Below are 13,755 nucleotides of genomic sequence, written 5' to 3'. Positions count from 1 at the left end.
AGCATAGAAAAAAAAACCCATCTCCCTACTGCGCAATTAGAGCTAAGGCAAAAGATTTTACTCGCCTGAAGATGCGGCTGTATTAATGTGAGGAACCGGCGTCTCTAGGAGTGGAGGTCTGGAACTCCAGTCGCATAGGAGAGAGGGAGAGCTGAGGAGCGCAGGAGGTGATAGTTTGGCGCCAGTGACAATGTGCGTGTCACCTACACATGGCGTCCAGGGAGCAGAGAAAAAAAAACAAAAAAAAAACGGAAGTGCGTGCCGGAGAGCTGCGCTAATCGAAAAAACGCTGTGACTTTGTAACACTTATGGAAAAAGTAAGTTGGCGCCTTTGGGAGGGGGGGGGGGGAGAGGCGGAAAATAGGTGAAATATAGGTACTCACCCAATCCGTCCAGCCGCTGAGTGCCCATGGAGATTTGTGTTCCCTGTAGATATAAAATCTATCTATATACACAACGTGCTTAGCACAATTAAAATAAGGTGATTAGAAAAGCTGGTTCAGACCTCCGTGGAGTGGAAACACAGCTACAGGGAATGAAGGGAGCTAGCCTGCAGACCTCTGTAGAGCGGAAAGGCTGTTGGGCACGTAGATTTTTTAGGTTGGAACCTAAACAGCTGGTGGGACACGTGAATGTGATCAATGGTCCCCATCTGTGGCATGATCTTAACTGTGGTCCTTGATTATCTGCTCCAGCCACAAGTTTTCCTGTGTCTTCTCCTCCGAGGACACTAAAAGAAACTGGGTATAGGAGGCAGGGGATGAAGCCCAGAGCAGGAGGAGGAGTCAAAAGTTAAGTTAGTGTCCTTCTCCAAGCTGCAGGATCTTCATTCCCCATGGTGCCTGTGTCCCCCAATTAGGCAAGAGAAAAAGGGTATAGTTAGTGGATACATCACAAAGTTATGCTCTAGAGATACTGGGGTTGAGACCAAATATGGTCTGTTTCAGGTGGTACTAATTATTTCCAACTTGCACTGGTCTAGCTGAACTACACCTCAAAGCATCCAGGGCAGTCACAGGACATTGCTACAAATATTTGAGCCCACACAAGAACATGGCCAAGAAAGCAGTGTGCCTTTTCTCCCAATAAATGGTTACGTGGTGAACACTTACCCCTTGAGGGCGACTGGTACATTTTGCATATTCCACAGGAGGCTCTAGAAAGAGAATAGCTTTGTAAATAAGAAAATGCACTCCCATTACCAGCCAAACGCCTCATCTACCAGAATTGTACATGTTTGTAACTGGCTCCTAATAGACTATTGTTTCCTATATACAAATGCAAGTTCATTATGCTGTTAAATACATGTTTATCCCTGGGCTCCAGGCCCAGACTGGCAATCTGTGGGTTTTGGCAAATGCCAGAGGGGCTGCTATAAGGTACCATTGAAAGTCAGTATTTAGTGGGCTGGTTGGGGCTGTTCGAGCCTCTGTGTACCTGAAATGGCAGGGCCCTCAGTCTGGACCTGCTGGGTTCTTTGCCCCCCTAACAGCATATACTGTGTGTCCACAGATTAGGTTCACCACAGTTCCAGTAACAAACGACCTAAATTAACGTAGCATAAAATGCATCACTATCTCTATTTGAAGAGGTTCAAGGAGAAATGCCCAATAAACCAAATAAGTGTTTACCCCCACAAACCTCTAATTGAGCTTTTAGATTTAACTAGTAGAGCAGAAAAACACTCCCCAAAACCAACCTTGGGTATCCTTTCAGTGCTCCACCAACTTTTTCCAGTGGAATTAGTTTTGGGCCAATTTACAAAATCCTTGAAATTTCATTCTTATGGTCATTTTGCTTAAACCCCCACCCCCATTCAAAAAAATATAGATATAGCAACCTGGTTCTTCTATTGCAGCTTTCCCAGCTTCGACCTTTGTTGGAGGCACTTCTGGAATATCCTCTTTCCTAGCCTTCATTACAGGGGGATCTCGAACACTTTCAAAATAGCCGCAGTCCAGGAGCTTGGTAGCCAATTCCTTTAAATATTTATCTGAAAGCAAGACAGCTTTTCCTTAAACACAATAATGGCTTCCTTACGCCTCAGCCACCCCCATGAACCCTAAAAGTTCCAGCTTCACAACTTACAGGTTGTACCAGCCACTGTTTTCTCACTGCCTTCAAACAGGTTCCAGAAGTAGATTGAAGACTGATCCATCTGGTCTTCAAGACTTAAAAAAAAAAGAGAATTTTGATCCATGAGTAATTTGTACACCTCATATACAAGTAGAGACCAGCAAGGCCTTCTTTGCAAAGATAATAAGTGCCACCATTTCCAATGTTACCTCATGTGGTGACACTGCTTTTGGCAGCTTAACTTGGCAAACTTCACGAGGTGGTCCATTTCTTTGGAAGAGAGGCACACCGCCCCGTTGGATCCTTCCTTGAAGTCTTTCTGCACATGGTCGTGGCGCAAGGCTTGAAGCATGTACTGAACCTGCAGGATGGCCCTCAATCGCTTCTTCTCAGCTTCAACTTTCAGCAAGTGTTCCTTCCTCAGGGCTTTCTTCTGGGCTTTTAAAAGCTGTAGGAACAAAGGCCCGAAGCATACTAAAACCAGCAAAATAAATACTGTGCAAAATCTAGACCTATCAAATGGTAAACCTGGGAAGAGGCAAAGACATAAGCTACATGCCTTTTAAAGGGCACATCCACCTTTGGATCAAAGCAAGGCCCAAAGCAATTTGTACTAACCATAAAGAGGAACCTACCACCACTACTTACCAAGCAGGAGGTAGACTCAGTCCCTTCTCTAACCTGCTCTACAGTAAGACTAATTAGTGGTAGGACCAATCTAATGCCCCACTGGCATTTCTGCTGCAATAAGCTTTTGCGGCCAGACAGTATTGCTCTTATCTTCCCTGGCACAAGGGGTTACTCCAATAAATGCCACCACAAGCTCATGATAACCCCACATGTGATTTGTTTTAGTGCTATTGCATCAAAGTACTTAAAAACCATAATACTCTGCTGGAAGAATCCTATGGGTACAATAAGAATAATGAACTTACATCTTGGCTCAGTGCAGAGAAGGTTTTTTGAAGTTCTTTGGCAAACTCCAAGTTATGAATAACTTCTTCGTACTTCTCAACTGCTTCCTGCAAAACAATTTCTAGATATGAGATCATTTGCATAGTTTCAGGGCTCAGAGCTGCAATGGATTCTGCATGGGTGCAAAGCACTCTTAAGTACTGAAGAGCAGGGGTCCCCAACTTTAACCTGTTAGCCACATTCAAATGTAAAGACAAGTTGGAGAGCAACATAAGCATGCCAAAAGTACCTGGGGGTGCCAAATATGGGCTGTAATTGACTGATGGTAGCCCCTATGTGGACTAGCAGACTACAAGAGGATCGGTTTGGCAGTACACCTGGTTTTTATGCAACTAAAACTTCCTTACAAGCCTGGAAATCAAAAATAAGCACCTGCTTTGAGGCCAGTGGTAGTAACATCCAAGGGGTTGGAGAGCAACATGTTGCTCACTAGCCACTCGTTGGGGGATCATTGTTTAAGAGCAAAGCAATCACCATCATAGGCAATGATCAAACATGCCTGTATTTAGGAGATCCCCAAATACATTTCCCAGCCAGGCAGAGAAGAATATATCAGCAAACACAGTTCCAACCTCCATGGCAATAGATGGCTGGAGAAAGTGCTCACAGGGACCAACAGACTGTACCATCACCAGGTAAATATGGAAGTGAAGGTACATCTTTACACACTTACTTGCTGGTCTTGATTGAGGGTCTCTCCATTGCTTAAGCGATCTCTGTAATCATCTAGTTTAACCTGGTTAAGAAACAGAACAGTCAATGTTGGTAACTAATACTAATGGAGCAGTAGGTCAACCAGGTGCTCAAGAAAGTGTTTGCTGAGAAAGACTAATGGACCATGGTTTGTTATTGTGTCCTAGACTAATTAGTAAATTCCTCAGTGCAAGTAAAGCAGAAATATGGCACTAACCAATACATTGGAATTGAAGAATGCCACCAACCTAAGGCGTTACAAGCACAGGCTCTAGAAGGTTCGAAGCAGCAAGTCTTCCATTGTTCCAATGTAAGAATGGCTAGTTTGAATGAGAGGTTCTCTACCACTCACAACTAGGTTATCACATGCCTTACCCCTCTGGCCAGCCACTGTGCACCAGAGAGCAAATTGCTCTACACAGGTCAAGTTTTAAGCTAATCATTTTAGAAGAGGCTGTTTGAGAACTGGCAGGCAGTTAAAGGAATATTTTCTACTTGGGGGTGCCAAAAGTTAGGCACCCCCAAGTGATCACTTACTTACCCAACACCCTGGGCCAGTGCTCCTATCAGCAGAAAACTGCACCAGCCCGGGGTCATTCCAGCAGGCACCACTGGGCACTCCCCTTCCCGCTTCAGGTATTTTTGCGGCTGAGCATGCACAGTAGAGGGAAAAGCAGACTAACGAAAAAGCAGACTATTTCCCTCTACTGCACATGTGTCTGCCCCGGGAAATTTAAAAACTTCAAATTTAAAAGCTCCATGGTGATCACTAGAAGCCCAGGCCAGTGTTTTTATGCCAATAGAAGCATCAGTAGTAGTCACTAAATGGTTACACCCTTTTTAGGAGGGACAGAGGGATTAAAAAGGATGGATGAGTGTGTTTGTATGTAAAGCCTGAATTAAAGCCATGATCTAAAGCCTGAATTAAAGTCATGCGCTAAAGAAATAATAGCTGGCACTGGTGAGGGTGTAGAATCACTCTGGGTAGAGATTTTGACTGGGCAAAAGGTAACAAAAAGGATCATCATTGGTGTATGCTATAAACTACCTCTTATAAGTGTCAAGTATGAAGCCCACCTACTCTTGCAGATACAAGCGGCTTCGCAGCTGGGTCAAGTTGTTGCTATGGGTGACTTCAATTATCCAGACATTAACTGGGGTAATGGGGTTGCGAAGACAGAAAAAGCTAGTAGGTTTGTAAATATGCTGAATGACAACTTTTTATTCCAGCTCGTTCAAGTACCTACTAGGAATAACTCTTTTGGACCTTGTAATAACCAATAATAAACTCATTTCTAACATTTGTGTGGGTGAGCATTTAGGGAATAGTGATCATAACATGGTCTCCTTTGAGATTCTGTTGCAGAAGCAATTCTACAAGAGAGTAACTAAAACACTAAATTTCAGACGTGCAAACTTTGACAGAATAAAGGGCATCTCTGCAACATATTAAGTGGGAAATGCTTTTCACAGGGTTAAACACAGAACAAAAATAGGAAGTCTTTAAAATGCTGCTTAATAAATATACTTGTCAGTATATTCCACTTGTAAACAAAACCTTTTTGGTTCAATAGAAGCGTTGGTGTTGGGTAAGAAAAGATGTGCTTTTAAGGCTTTCAAGTTAGCTGGGACAGCTGAATCATTTATAAGGTACAAGGAGGCCAATAAATCATGCAAGGAAGCTATAAGGCAAGCTAAAATTGCTATAGAAAAGTATATTGCAGCAAGCAGTAAAAAAAAAAAATCTAAAATTATTTTTTAAATAAAACCCGTCTACATCTTTGAGGGATTAGATAAATCTAAAAAAGGACAAGACACCACAGCGACCTTAGAGAACAAGCCCCCATTGAAGAAGTTTGTCAAAATGAAAAATTAGAACACAGAAGGGGACTTTATCCAACAACTTTTGGTAAGGTTCTGTATCCACAAGGAACAGGAAACATTTATGAATGAGTGCAAGACTCGTCTTAAACACATACACAGCTTAATGCTTAGAATGAGATGTTTTCATTATGCATATTGTACCCACCCCCTGGTGAGTAGCGCTTACCTTCTTTTTCTCAATGTTGCGGATCTTGTGCTTTAAGCAGATCAAGCCATTGTCTATGTAGGTTTCATAGGCTTGGAAAGGGGTGGCAGACGAGAGTGAGGACTGCAGGGGGCTGAGGGCTTGCTGGCAGTGATGTCTGTAATCCTCAGAGAGGTTCCCCATCTGCCCTTCCCCATCTTTGGGACTGGAGGGCAAGAGCTGCACCATGGCTGGACATGAAAACAGACCAAATTACAGAACCAACTTCATTCCATTAGATAATCAGGATCCAGACCTGGAATTTACTAGGGGTGGGGTAATTCACCTTACAGTTAACTCTTAGTATGTTCTATTCTATTAGTATGTGGCTTATTGCAAGCAACTTTTTAGTTGGAATTCATTTTTTTTATTTTTTTTATTATTATTTGCATTCTACTGACTTTCAAATTTTCAAATGGGGGGGGGGTCACGGATCCCATCTAAAAACAAATGCTCTGTAAGGCTATAAATGTAATGCTACTTTGTAATATGAACAGGAGAGGCCTGAGTAAAACAAGTAATAGGGATGGGCAAATTTTTCCGCCTTGTTTCACCACGGAAATGACGCCCATAGACTTGTGTGGCGTTGTGCGCCAAAAAAAAAAAAAAAAAAAAACACGCGTCCCAAAAATTTTGCTGGTGGTGAAAAGGGTCAAATTCACCCAAGCCTAATGAGTAATAAAGTAACAATATATTTGTAGCCTTATAGTCTAAATCAAATCAATGCATGGTTTCTGGGGAGCTGCTGAATAATAAATAAATTAAAAAAAACAAATAAAAACCAATGGCAAGTTATCAGAATATCAATCTCCATCACATTACACATGAAGTCAAAAGGTGGACAACCCCTTTAAGTTAAATATGTTCTACAATGGCCAATTCAAATCAACTTTTCAATTGGTCGCCACAATTTTTTATTTTTTTTTTAAAGTTTTTTCATTGCCTTTATCAGTCAACTTTTCAGCTCTCAAATGGGGGTCACTGACAACCCCTTTAAAGGCTCAATTCAGCAGAAAACCAGTGCAGGATAGTGCATACATGCAATGCATCTAAAGGTTGCCATACACGGGCCGATAAAAGCTGCAGACAGACCGAGTCGGCAGCTTATTGGCCCATGTATGGGGCCCTCCGACGGGCTTCCCTGATAAGATATCTGGCCGAGAGTCGATCGGAGGGGGACTAGAAATCCAGTTGGATCGTGGCCGCATCTGTTACCCATAGTTCGGATCCAATCGTTGGGCCCTAGGGACCACAATTGGATCAGCCAGATATTGCCCACCTCAAGGTGGGCATATTGGCGATAGAGCTGCTCATTTGGTGACATCACTAAACGAGCAGATCTCTCCATGTATGGTCACCTAGACACAAAAATCTGTATAATAAAAGTCCTTTTCAAATTAACATGAAATCCACTTTTTTTTATTAAAGCATTCATAGCTGCTGTAAGCTCATTTTAAAATCTCAGCTGTCAAATATTGTCTGCCACTCCTCTATGCCAGTGGCATAGAGGCGGGGAAGACAATTACTTTCACTTTCCATTCAGCACTTCCTAGATGTCACTGCTCTCCCCACATTACCCCGTTCTCGTTACCATTTAATTGTGTAACCAGGGCATGGGGATGGACATCAGGTCCCCCATTCTGGTGCACAAACAAGATTCTAAGATGATACAAGGTTTGTCTTAATAACAGTGTCCACAAAATGGCTGCTGCCTGCTTGCTATAATTTTGAAATCCCAGACTGAAGGAAACAAGATTCAAATATTTAATATAGTGTAATTAAAGTTCATTTTGCTTGACTAATGTGATAAAATAGGATTTTGAATATTTTTTTTGGGTGACGGGTCCCATTTAATAGTCCACATTAACCAATTAGAAATTGGGCAATGGTCTGATGTTTTATTTTGCCCCCCAGCTCTACAAGTTCAGCCATCTTTTATATACAGAAAACTACCCGTGTAGAGCATTCAATGCAACTTAATATGAATCAGTGATCAGATCACTTAAACTCCGGGGCAGTAATAAATGCAGTTTTCTGGGTTCAATTAAATCAGTGCAACCCTTCCAGCTGGATTTTAAAGTAGCCTTAATACACAATTCACGAACTGCCTTAAAGGAACAGTAACTAAAAAAAAAAAATCTGGTTTAAAGTAATACAAATATTATGCAGTGTTGCCCTGCACTGGTAAAACTGGTGTGTTTGCTTCAGAAACACTACTATTGTTTATATAAATAAGCTGCTGTGTAGCAATGAACTATAGTGTTTAAGTAAACAGTTTTACCAGTGCAGGGCAACAGTACATTATATTTATTACTTTAAAAACACATTTTTGGTGTTGCCGTTCCTTTAATAGCACTACTGACAAAAGTATGTGCACAAATAGGTCACACTTTCTAGAAAACATGCTGCAATTTTATCAGGCTGAAGTTAATGGACGTGACCAAGTTCCAGGTGTTACTGTGCCTTTAATGCCAGAAAAACCCCACCTATAAACATATGCCCCTACATTGCATGAATTTAACAAAAAAAGAAGGTAGTTGTGTAGTAGAAATAGCACTTATAAATAAAACCTGCGCCGATAAAGACTATTTAAACCCTAAAACTACAATTTTAATCATTGATAAAGTGCCAATGGTTGTGCGTCGCAGAGATTACATAATTCCAATCAGACTCTGCCCCAGTGGATTTTATAATCACACACATTAAAGGGGACCTGTCACCCTAAAAATTTTCTCTTCTCAAATTAAATATTTACATGATTTCAATCTTTATTTTAGTCTTGGAAATCACAATCACATTAAGCAGGCAGCAGCCATTATGTGGACAGTTAAGCCAAACTAAAATCTTGCCAAATCATGCCAAAATCTTTTGTTTATGCACCATAATGGAGCACCTGATTCCCATGCACTGGCTACAAAATTAAATGTTGGAGAAGGAGGGGTAATGTAAGGAATGCAGTGACATAGGAACTGCAGAATTGAAAGTGAAAGAAATTGCCTGCCCCGTCTATGCCTAAAGCATAGGAAGGGCAGGCAATTATAATTTGACAGCTGAAAATTTTAAGAGTTTATAACCAGTATGGCTGTTGGAAAAAAAAAAAAAATATATATGTTTCATGTTTCATTTTAAAAGGCCTTTTAGTTAACCGTTTTTCATGTGTGGGTAACAGGTACCCTTTAAGGGCAGTTTTTAGTCAGGGACCAATTACCCTGCCTGTATGGGGGACGAGGAGAAGCCCCACATAATCAAATAAGAATATACAAACTCACTGCAGTTAGTGCCCTGGCTGGAATCAATCGAACGCATGACCTTGCAAGGCAGCAATGGCAACCAGTATAACCTGCTTTCAATAGCAATCATAGTAACATAGTAAGGTTGAAAATAGACACGTCCATCAAGTTCAACCTTTTTTTTTTTTTTTTTTAAATCTGCCTGCCAGTTGATCCAGAGGAAGGCAAAAAACCCATCTGAAGCCTCACCAATTTGCCTCAGAGGGGGAAAAAAAATTCCTTCCAGACTCCAGAATGGCAGACTAGTCCCTGGATCAACTTGTACTATGAGCTATCTTCCATAACCCTGTATTCCCTCACTTGCTAAAAAGCAATCCAACCCCTTCTTAAAGCTATCTAATGTATCAAGCCTGCACAACTGATTCAGGGAGAGAATTGCACAACTTCACAGCTCTCACTGTAAAAAAACCCTTCCAAATATTTAGGCGGAGCCTCTTTTCTTCTAATCGGAATGGGCAACCTAGTGTCAGCTGGAAAAACCTACTGGTAAATAAAGCATTAGAGATTATATGATCCCCTTATATATTTATACATAGTTGTATCTCCCCTTAAGCACCTCTTCTCCAGCGTGAACATCCCCAATTTGGCCAGTCTTTCTTCATAGCTAAGATTTTCCATACCTTTTACCAGCTTAGTTGCCCTTCTCTATACCCTCTCTAATACAATAATGTCCTGTTTGAGTGATGGAGACCCAAAACTGAATGGCATATTCTAGATGGGGCCTTACAAGTGCTCTATACAGTGGAAGAGTGACCCCCCTCCTCCCATGACTCTATGCCCCTTTTAATACAGCTCAAGACTATTTGCCCTTGATGCTGCTGACTGGTATTGCTTGCTACAGCCAAGTTTATCATCTACAAGGACTCCAAGGTCCTTTTCCATAATGGATTTGCCTAGTGCAGTCCCATTAAGGGTATAAGTGGCTTGGATATTTTTACATCCCAGGTGCATGCTTTACATTTATCAACATTAAATCTAATTTGCCACTTAGCAGATTGCCAGTTTGTCAAGATCGTGTTGCAAGGATGCCACATCCTGGATGGAATTAATTGGGCTGGATAGTTTTGTCATCTGCAAACACTGATACATTACTTTCAACACCCTCCACTAAGTCATTAATGAACAAGTTAAATAAAATTGGACCTAATACCGAGCCCTGGGGGACCCCACTAAGAACCTTACTCCAAGTAGAGAAAGTACCATTATCAACCACCCTCTTTACCCGATCCTGTAACCAGTTTCCTATCCATGCGCAAACGACTTCATTAAGCCCAACAGACTTTCATTTAGAAAGCAGTGGTTTGTGGGGCACAGTATCAAATGCTTTGGCAAAATCCAAATAGATCACATCTACTGCCCCCACTGTCCAGCATCTTACTTAACTCATCATAAAAAGCAATCAAATTTGTCTGACATGACCTATCCTTCATAAAGCCATGCCGATTGCTGCTCATGCCATTCACTAGGACAACATTTTGAATGTGATCCCCTTAAAGGGGACCCGTCACCCAAAAAAATTATTCAAAATCCTATTTTATCACATTAGTCAAGCAAAATGAACTTTAATTACAATGTTTAAATGATTTGAATCTTGTTTCCTTCACTCTGGGAATTCAAAATGATAGCAAGCAGGCAGCAGCCATTTTGTGAACACTGTTTTTAAGGAAAGCCTTGCATCATCTAAGAATCTTGTTTGTGCACTAGAATGGGGGACCTGATGTCCATCCCCATGCACTGGCTACACAATTAAATGGTAAAGAGAATGGGGGAATGTGTGGAGAGCAGTGACATCTAGGAAGTGCTAAATGGAAAGTGAAAGTAATTATCTGCCCCGCCTCTATGCCCATGGCATAGAGGAGGGGCAGACAATATTTGATTGACATCTGAGATTTTTAAATGAGTTTACAGCAGCTATGAATGCTTTAATGAAAAATAGAAACTGGATTTCATGTTTAATTTGAAAAGGACTTTTATTATACAGATTTGTGTGTCTGGGTGACAGGTCCACTTTAAACCTTCAAATAATTTGCCCACCACAGATGTCAAGCTTACTGGCCTATAATTGCCAGGCTGAGATCGTAATCCTTTTTAAATATTGGAACATCATCAGCTTTTCTCCAATCCATAGGCACTATACCAGATGAAAGTGAATCTGAGAAAATCAGAAATAGGGGCTGGTCTAAAACTGAACTAAGCTCTTTTAGAACCCAGGGGTCTATGCCATCAGGCCCTGGAGCCTTGTTTACATTAGTTTTTATTAAAGCTTTATGAATCATATCCTGAGTTAGCCACTGACTAGATTGAGCTGAACCATTAGTGCAGCTATAAAGTGAGCCTGGGAACTCCCGACTCCTCTATTGTAAACACTGAAGAAAAGAACTGATTTAAACACGTTTGCCTTTTCTGTATCTATTAAATAATGGTACCAGTATGGTTGTAACAGAGTAGCACTCTCAACCTGCATATTTTTACTATTAATATTTTTTAAAAAAAAAAAATCTTTAGGGTTAGTTTTCACCGCCATCAGAGGAAAGAAAAAGCTGATCACAATCTAAAAATCATTGGAAAAAAAATTATATATACATATTTTAAAATTGCTTAGAGTTGGGTGGGTGGGGTTACTTTCTGATACAACCTAACTGGTTCCAAAACAGTGGGACAGTAATAACCATAGCCATCCCCTTTGCAGGGGTTTGAAGTGAAAGTGAACTTAAAGAGCTTTGGGCCCTTTAAACAAACAGGTTGTTCAACTTTATATTAACTTTCAGTTTGATATAGAGAGCGATATTCAGACAATTTGCAATTGGTTTTCATTTTTTATTATTTTTGGTTTTAGCCATTTAAATCGTGAGGGGTCATCGTCCAATTTGGGGGCGCCAGTGTCCATTGTTGCAACCCAGTTCAGGACTGTCTGTGGCCCGGTGGTTGGGGACCCCTAATGTAGAGTGTGAGATTCTTGAGATATTTTGCAACTGTTTTTTTTTTTAAATTGTTTAAAGGGGTGGTTAACCTTTAAGGTAACTTCTATTATGTTATAGAACAACAATTCTAAGAAACTATTTATTTTTTATAGTTTTATAGATTTGTCTTTTTCTTCTGATTCTTTGCAGCTTTCAAATAGGCATCGCTGTCCCCTTAAAAAAAAAAAATGCTCTGTAAGGCTACAAATGTATTGTTACATTATTACTCATCCTTCTATTCATACTCCAGCATCTTATTCAAATCAATGCATGGTTGATAGGATAATTTGGGCCCTAGTTACCAGATTGCTTAAAATGCAAATTAAAGAGCTGCTGAAAAAAAGAAAAAAAAATTACAAATTCTCAGAATACCACTCCATCATACGAACAGTTAACTCAAAGGTGATCAACCCCTTTAAGGTTTTTATTCAGCAGCTTTTAATTTGAATTATAAACAATCTGGTAGCTAGGAACCAAATTAACCAAGCAACCATGCATCAATTCAAATAGAGACTGGAATATGAATAGGAGAGGGCCTTACTAGAAAGATTAATAAAAAGTAGCAGTAAGAATAATAAGTGAGTAGCCTTACAGAGCGTTTGCTTTTTAGATGTGGTCAGCAACGCCCATCTGAAAGTCAAGACGAAAATGGCAAATTAAAAAAAAAAAAAATGAAAACCAATGGACAAGTTGCTTAGAATTGGCCATTCCATTACATACTAAAAAGGAACAATCCCTTAACAAGCACCATGATTAGGTTCAACACGGTAGCACAGAAGAGAAACGCCCTATGCCATATGATAGGGGTCACAGGGGTGAAAATATCAGGTATTTTAGTCTGCAGCTCGATCAACTACAGCACCCAGAATACAGAACGGTTTCAAGGTGGGAGGGTCGGTGTTTAAAACAGATAAAGCAAGACATAAAAGGTTATATTTTACACTCAAACTCGGGACCCACCAACAAACATTCCAGCCACACCCAGGACCTTCTGATCTGTAGCCGTACCTACTCACTAGCAGCAATAGAAGTAGACTGCATGGCCACACTACAATCAGTGCAGGCTGCAGCAAGCATCTAGACCAGTATTGTAACGTTAAAAATGCATTTAACAACAAGCTGCAGGAATTTAACCGCCTATTACATGGGCTGGCTCATTCACCCACAGTTCCGCAGGGGCGGCGATAGATATACCTCAGGATAAGCGAACCAGGACGGAAAGCACTCTAATGATCGTCAAAATCCACTCGCGAAGGTTCTGGTGTGAGCGCACACCTGCTCTATCCAGCCGTAATAACTCTACCAGACCCACGTGGCTGAGATTTGCTCAAGCCCACTCCCTTTTATATAAACCGGGCAGGGGCGTGGCCATCGTTAGCGCTTCTATAAATCCCCGCGCCGCCACCAATCAGCGTGCAGCAGTTATCAAAGCCACGCCTTAGGACTGCTGGCTAAAGCCTGATAATGATACTGACCTGCAGCTGGCAGCCTTTCATTCTGGGATGTGTAGTAAACAAAGGCCACTGGTTGTGGTTATCATTTGTTTTGCTGTCAAGGAATGTAAAGAGTATGGAATATTAAATCAAAACTATATGAATAGTAGAGATCCTGAAAGTGCCTTAAGGAATAACTGTACCAATTGTAGCTGCTCAGGCAGTTGTATTTTGGTTACCCGAAACACTGAAAACCAGAA

At 40.9% G+C, this 13,755-nt stretch overlaps 1 protein-coding gene across 1 annotated transcript in view; it reads right to left on the bottom strand.

The window, feature by feature from the left end:
• caprin2.L (caprin family member 2 L homeolog) overlaps positions 1-13,366 on the bottom strand; it is a gene marked incomplete at its 5' end in the record, with an annotated part of 28,147 nt that extends 14,781 nt beyond the window's left edge. Inside the window, 9 exon segments of the mRNA NM_001127871.1 lie at positions 1,113-1,156; positions 1,841-1,993; positions 2,089-2,171; positions 2,286-2,524; positions 3,012-3,034; positions 3,037-3,098; positions 3,725-3,787; positions 5,795-6,003; positions 13,257-13,366. Of these exon segments, the coding sequence (NP_001121343.1) occupies positions 1,113-1,156; positions 1,841-1,993; positions 2,089-2,171; positions 2,286-2,524; positions 3,012-3,034; positions 3,037-3,098; positions 3,725-3,753 (633 nt within the window).
• Positions 13,367-13,755: the final 389 nt, after the last annotated feature.

Source organism: Xenopus laevis, chromosome 3L (assembly GCF_017654675.1).
Source record: "Xenopus laevis strain J_2021 chromosome 3L, Xenopus_laevis_v10.1, whole genome shotgun sequence".
In the NCBI taxonomy this organism is placed as follows: Eukaryota; Metazoa; Chordata; class Amphibia; order Anura; family Pipidae; genus Xenopus; species Xenopus laevis.
This window is presented reverse-complemented; position numbering and strand designations above follow the sequence as displayed.